Source organism: Ischnura elegans, chromosome X, assembly GCF_921293095.1.
Source record: "Ischnura elegans chromosome X, ioIscEleg1.1, whole genome shotgun sequence".
Taxonomy (NCBI): Eukaryota; Metazoa; Arthropoda; class Insecta; order Odonata; family Coenagrionidae; genus Ischnura; species Ischnura elegans.
In genome coordinates this window covers 24,276,022-24,283,476 of record NC_060259.1, presented here as the reverse complement: position 1 = coordinate 24,283,476, position 7,455 = coordinate 24,276,022, and the positions used below count along the sequence as shown (strand labels likewise).

The 7,455-nt window shown below is 38.4% G+C and overlaps 1 protein-coding gene across 1 annotated transcript; it reads left to right on the top strand.

Moving 5' to 3' along the window:
- Positions 1–4,250: 4,250 nt before the first annotated feature.
- Positions 4,251–5,117, top strand: LOC124171727. Its single transcript, XM_046550993.1, has 2 exons — positions 4,251–4,656; positions 4,738–5,117. The coding sequence occupies exons 1-2, from the start codon at positions 4,321–4,323 to the stop codon at positions 4,945–4,947; spliced, it is 546 nt and encodes a 181-aa protein (XP_046406949.1). The 5' UTR covers positions 4,251–4,320; the 3' UTR covers positions 4,948–5,117.
- Positions 5,118–7,455: the final 2,338 nt, after the last annotated feature.

Sequence of the window (7,455 nt, the reverse complement as noted above, 5' to 3'; positions counted from 1 at the left end):
TTCGCCAGTAAATTCGAGGCTAACTAATGAATATGATAATAAACCTTGAAAAGTGCTTTGCTATGTTAGAGATGAAGCCATAATCATTGTCTGTAACTTCATTTCCATGAACAAGGATGGACTGAAACGTAGTTTTATAAAATGTTTAACAATGAATTTGCGAGATGCTTCTAATTATCAGCGCCCTTAATTTGTCTTGGTGTTCTTTACTATCGCCTCTACGATAAGCAGGCCAAGTTATGACGTTACGGAAAAGAATTTCGTCGGTGTTTTCGTACTTTCAATTCGTTTGGCCTTCGGGGCCCCCGCGGCCTATTAGACCGCGATCCGCACAACATTGATTAGTGTCAATGTATTGTAATGCTAAACATTTCAGGCAATTCGTATTTGTATCTAAAATAATGGAACGCAAGTATTTACCCAAACCGTGAAAAATGGACTCGTGGAATGACATTTATGTCTCATTGATTTTAAGGTTGTAAATATCCGATTAACACGGCGAATATTGGTGAAGACGGTGATATCTCATTGGATGAATTGCTGTCTCTTATGCCCGAGGAAAAATTATGCAAACCTTGGTGTCATTCAGAAGACCGTCTCATTTTATTTTTTTACTTTATCGAACTCGATGCCAGTCCTGACTGACCCTCATTAGGCTGGGGGTCCAGTCATATCCCAGGTCAAACAAAAAATGAAGGTAGCGTGCCAGGATGGTATGACGTGGAGAAGAGAAAATCATTCAGGCGACGGAGACCGTGATAATGGTTGCGAGTTAATGATTACATTATATTAGTTGTCTAAAACCACCACGAAGGAAGCGTTCAAGAGTTCATTTTCGAATTTTAAAAGGAATACACTTGCAGAGCGGTTACGGGAGAACCCAAAAGCATTTTGGTCTTACGCTTGGGAAGCTAACTTTAAAAGATGTACTGTTTGTTCGCTAAGAAACGGTAGAAAAAGTTAACAGCTCGCTAAGGAAAGTAAACCAACAGTTCCGATAAATAAATTTATTAAATTCCTACTCCAAGAGCGTGTTTACCGAGCCTTTCAAAAGTGAATAAAAAGTCATTCGAGAAAGTTAATTATCTCTACGGCCGAAAGATGTCGCCTAACGGTGTTAGTGTTTGGGTGACTTCTGCTGTCATGGCTGGAAAAATTCTTTCCTAATGACGCCATTTTTATGTTTAAAGATGGTAATCTGAGGTAAGACTGATTCCATTTTAAAATCTACGGGCATTAAACGCAGATATGCTCTTACAGAACTCCGTGGCACTGTTTTGGCAGTTCAGTTCATAGTAAAACCTTGCACGTGAATCTATATTATATACAACCTCCCTCATTTATAAAGGGCAATGCGAGTGTTGGAAGGTGAACGCGAGCACCTTAACGTATTTTCGCAAGAATATCTTCTTATGAATTCGTCCACTGTCGCAATAACAAATATTCTTACAATATCTCCAGACGCCAATAGAATATAATTTTATTTATCTACCACTCAGCCCTCTTTCAGCCATTTTAAAGGAAAATGGAAACTTCTTCCGGTGGAGTGTGCTGTTGGTGTACCAGAGAACCGATCATTGAATGTTCCTGCAAATGTTTGGATGCTATGGTGAAGGTAGCGCACAAATTATGTGTAACATAAAAAATAATTTAGTGTCGTTTATATGTAAGAAAATTTTCTGGTTTATCTTTTTATGTCTGATGTCATACCATCAGTGGAAGAAATGGAAACACGATGGTCATTGTGTGAGCGATGGTAGTTTATTGCAGTTACGAGTGTGTAGACTAAAAAACAAATGAGTGTGCGCAGTTATTTTTGATGTGATAGGTTTCCTTTTTATTGTAATGTCATTATTATTTTTATTTTTTAAATATAATTGTTAATTTTCACTGTTATAATTATAGTTATTATAAAAGTTTCGTTTTTCATCAGAATTTACGTGGTCGAATTTACTTTCTGGTAATTTATTGAAGAGAGGTTCATTTCCGAACTATCCAATTCCCCTCAATATATTAGAAGATACACTTGGTACGCTGTGATTGTAATCACTCCTGAATATTGCTCTTCTAGTTGTGGTTTATGTGATCGTCTGTTGTAGCACATTTGTGTTTTAAATCTCAAGCAAGTGCATTCACAAATTGTTTTTGAATTTGTTAATTCTGTTTAATTCTATGTGAGAGAAAATTATCATCGTTGGTTTGTAACTTGAGCCATACCGCATCAAGTGAAACATTTCATGACTCAAGCTGATTACTTTATCAAGGGAATCAATATATCAGGTTTGATAGGGTATATTCTTTGCTTCTCTATTGGTGTTGTATCTGGATGAAGGGGAGGAAGGTGGGAACAGGGGACAGTGACTGTGAGGATTCTGATTTTCATAATTATTGGCTGTCACATTCTGCTAATTTTGTGGCCAGTATCCATAGGACAATGGTTATTGTCCTCTTATATTTCTATTGTTACTCTGTTACCAATCCCAGACATCAGGTGACAATTCTGGTATTGTGAAAGTAGATTGCGTGTTACAGTGCTGCGTGTTCGGCTACAGTGGATATTGTTTAGTGCCCTAATCAAATTGCTCTTTTGTGTTATTGTTGGCTAGTTTTCATGGATATGGCTGTTTTGCCAAATCAATTCTTCCTGCAGGTCTGACCATAAATGGGGTTGACCCCTTTAGCTTGTAGTGGTATTCTTTTTGTGGCACTCGTTATTATTATCTGTTCATTTTATCTCTGCGGGTGAGCTGGTGTGGCTTAACAGAGTTGGGGTGAGAGGAGGGAAAGTTTACCTACACGTGACTTTCCCTCTGCCAATCAGCAGGCAGTAGGCGTGGTCTAGCACTTCGGAACGTCAGTCGCTCTCAGACCTCCGTCGTGTCAACTTCGTGAATCTGCTAGCAGTGTTGCCAAATCTCGCGCGTCCTCTTGGTGCTCTTCGATTCTTCCATTTAAATCCAACTTATAACTTACTGTTCCTTATTCTTCCACTTCAATCCTTTTCCATCTCCTTTCCAGAAAATTTTTATTCATCTTTTGTATTCCCATCAGCACCGACTCCCTCCCTCCACCTATTCCCTCTCAGTACTTTTCCGATCCCTTTCTTACCAAACCCTAACCCTTTTCCTCAACTCCGTATTTACTTTTGGGTATTACAACCTATATAGTTTTGGATACCTTGGGTGTTTATTGAAGGCGCTATGGAGAAGTAAGTCAACATGCAGCTTCGCAGTAGCGCGAAGAGCATTGTGTTTAATGTTCTTCGTTATTTTCAACGGGAAAAGGAATTGGGACAACCAATTCTTTCTCTCGAGAAAGTCCAGGAAAGAGCTGCGGAAGCCTATGGGCTACCCCTGAGAAGAATCCAGGCCATCGCTCGCGAAGGCAATGATCTCACTTCCAATCTTACATTTCTTCGTATATATTGTCTACAATACAATCTATTTTTATAACCTAAATTTTCGTTCATTTAGGCAAAATTGGCAGATTTAAATAAATCTTTATTTAACCTTTTCAGGCAGGAATACCTCTCCCGAAAGTGGAGGATCTCCGAAATTTAAATCCCCTTATAAAGGGAGAAAGGCAAGGAGAAAGACAGTTACAGAGCTTGATGAATTCCAAAAAACTGTTTTGCGGAGTATCCTCGATTTTTATGACCAGGGTTAGGTTACAGGGAAAAATTACTGAGGTCCATAGAAAAATGAGGGAATCAGGTGAATTTGTCGGTGGCCGCACATCATTGTGGAAGGCTATGAGAGACATTGGCTTCCGTTATAAAAGAACAGTGGATGGGAGGAAATTCCTTATGGAGAGGGGAGACATTGTCGCAGCCAGAATTTTTTTCCTCAGAAAAATGGAAAACTTGCGGAGCAGTGGACCAAGGCCAATTTTTTATCTCGATGAAACTTGGGTAAATCAAAATTACTCCTTAGGAGCATGTTGGATAGGGCCGAATGAAGAAGGAGGGATGAAAGTTCCCATCGGGAAGGGATCAAGATTAATAATTTGTCATGTGGGATCGGCGGAAACTGGCTTCCTCAACGAATGCAAGCTGGTATTCCGGAGTAAAGGCAAAAAATACGGATTGCCATTGCGATATGAATGCAATCGTCTTTACGAAATGGTAAGTCTAAAACTTAGGAATTAATTTCACAGTATTATTTAAAAAATATTAAATTAAAAATTCTACACACTTCTTGTTGATTTTTAAGCGAAGTTGATGTTTATTGTTAACTTCGTGCTTCTTTAAAACTCATTCACAGGTTCCAAAACTTTTTAAGTGTCTTAGAGCAGCGAGATATAAAAAATTCTGTGATTGTGATGGACAATGCCAGCTACCACTCCGTTGTGAGGGATAAGCCGCCCACGACCTCCACGAGGAAGTCCGATATTCAGGATTGGCTGATGAAGAAGAATATCCCATACACCTGTTGCCAGACTAGGGCGGAATTATTGGAATTGGTGCAAGCAGCGAAGGGGATAAAAGAATTTGAGCTAGATATTATGGCTGCAAACGCAGGACATACTGTCGTAAGACTTCCGCCATTTCATTGCCAATACAATCCAATTGAAATGGTGTGGGCACAAGTAAAAAGACAGGTAGCTGACAGGAATACCACGTTCAAGATGAAAGACCTTGAAGACATCACTAATCAGGTTGGTATCGCCAAAACTGGAGAGATTGGCTAACATTTTCGGTTGGATTGAATAAGTGATCCGCGAACTTTAATTTTGCAGGTCATCGATGAAGTGACGCAGGATGCGTGGGCTGCATGTGTCCGTCACGCAGAACAGCTGCAAGATGAAGATCTGAAAAAAGAAATTGCTAGGGACGCTATTATGGAGCCGATAATTATACAGCCCACGGAAAGTGACTCCGAAAATGAAGACACTGACGGGAGGGAAGACGAGGAGGTTGAAATATTAGCCACACCACTCCAGCAATAAATTACAAATAAATTATTTAATAAAATACCCGTCGCGCTACTTTTCTACATTCTTTTTGCATCCTCATCCTCGCGGATTCCCTTGCACTCCCCGATTATGAGAATGTTACGCCTATGTATGCCTTTCACCAGCGGTCTCGCATTTAGCGGACAATATCCTGGCTTCTGAGATGGGATTATCCTCAATACATTGTATGCATTGTTTCGCCGCCGGGCCCAAAATATCTGTGGCCACGTGTGAGTCACACCTTTTCAGTGAGACACAAGGGCGGCTATGTACATTTGGCAACGTTAAGGTCGCTCCTGCTCTCTCTCTCTCGGTACTACCCCTTCCCCTTCAGCGAGGCCCCTTCCCCTTCAGCGAGGCCCCTCCCCCTTCAGCGAGGCCCTCCGAGAGTGTCCGGGATCTCACGAAAGTTGACCCGCAGAGATAAAAGCCGTGTCCCAATTGGCCATTTGGCTATGCCAATTCCAGGATTTAGCCATGACGCCATCTTGGAAGGATGTCCCAACTCGTTAGCCAGCATAAGGGAGGGAATTTAGGCAGCTAACGCGGCCGCCAGATTTAGGCATCGAGGAGTGCATCCTTCGCCCCACTTTTCCCATGATTCAAAGCGTGCCAAGCGTCTTCAGGAGAAAGGGCATCATGGCTGTCTACAAGGGATAGTACTTGTTTGCAAGTAGTGTTGATATTTTGAGACTTGTTCGAATAATTATTAATTTTTATTTTGTTTAAAAATAAAGAAATTGCGTTAATGGAAGTGTAAGAATTACGGAGAAATTAGTTAAAGAGAAGGCGGCGTTAATTTTAATGCTAATTAATGTTTATATGCTTCTTGTGTATGCATATGTTATTTTATAACTTTTTATACCGATCACATGTTATCTTTTGCTACCGTTTACTTTTCTAACGTGTTAAATAATGCTTATTGATGTTTATATGCTTCTAATATATTCTTAATTATGTAACACTATGTCTAAATTCTTATTTAACACTTTTTGTACATTAGGTTAACACCCGTAAGAATAAACAATTATTATTATATGTTATTGGACAAAGTCCCGAAATTGGAATCGGTATAAGTAACAAAAATTAAAATGTATGGTGATTAAAAGATGATACCGAAACCTGATTTATGTACGTAAACCATACTTTAAATATATTTTGAAAATAAATCCCAAATCAGACAGTAACCGTTTGAATAGACTAAATAGACCTGTTCTAATAATACAAAACTAAAAATTAAATTGCTAAAATATAAGGAATTCAAAAAAGTACTTGGTTGAGAGACGATTTAAATATTACAAACCAATTAAAAGGGATATACGTTAACATTTCGCCACAAACTTAGCTAAAACCTCTTTAACAAAACCATACGTAACTAAAAATACGAATTAAAGTATAACCCTACTTTACTATTACAAAAAGGTTGTCTAAGATACTAAAATTATGATTAAATACTCTTCTTCGATATCTAATACTCAAAATCACATTTTAACAATTTAGGCTGGGTTTTGTTCATCATTTGTTCAAATCATTCCGATTATCTCTTGTTTTGCATTGGCCTAGTGCCCAGTAGATGGCAGCACCTCCGTAAGGATGTCCCAATTCATGCTCCCTTGTGGTTGGCTGCCCAGAATCTGGCTGGCTAAATACATGATGCCTAATGGCTAACGAGTTGGGACACGGCTATATGAACAGATAATAGGTGTTTAACAATTATCTGGGAAAAAGAAAATTGATCTTAATTGCGAGCATGAGATATATTTTAATCATGTGATTGTTTTTTAGTGGTTAATTATTCCTGATTGATAGTTTTAGCTAGCAAATTAAGCACATTTTTAAACGAGAGATGTTTTGCAAAGGACTGAAAAAGGGCAAACTTAGCTTAAAATTTTATTCTAGTTATAAGTGGTGATAACTAGAGGATGAGTGGATTCAAATATCACCTGGCGTACTATGTTTCTATGGTTTTGATGGTTCTACGTTTTTGCTCAGGAAATAGGTGCTTCAACAGAATCCCAATCCTGTCGAGAGTCTATGAAGGCATTGTTAATTCATTATCATCTAAGATTTCCATTGTGACCTCAGTGTTTTTCCAACTGCCACGTTTAAAATCATGGTAAAAAAACTCACTCCATTTATGTTCCATTATATACCAGTCGCAAACATAGATATTTACTGGTATTTCAATGGAATTCCAACTGTGTGTTTTATTTTGTGAGTGTAATAGGTAGAGGTCCGTGAAATTCGCGAGACGCGATATCACGAAATTACGCCAAATCGGTAAATAAAACGTAATTTCGCGTTTTTTTGAGATTTTAGGTGAATTAGCGAAAAAGTCACATCTAGTGAGTCATAATTATTTATAAGATAAAAAAAAGATTATCGGTGAGTAAAAACTGTGGATTTCGTCATAAAAATCGGTCAATTTCGGTCTAAAATTTCGTCATAAAATTGCAATTTCGTAATAAAAAATATAGTTTCGTCATAAAAAATTGATGTCAA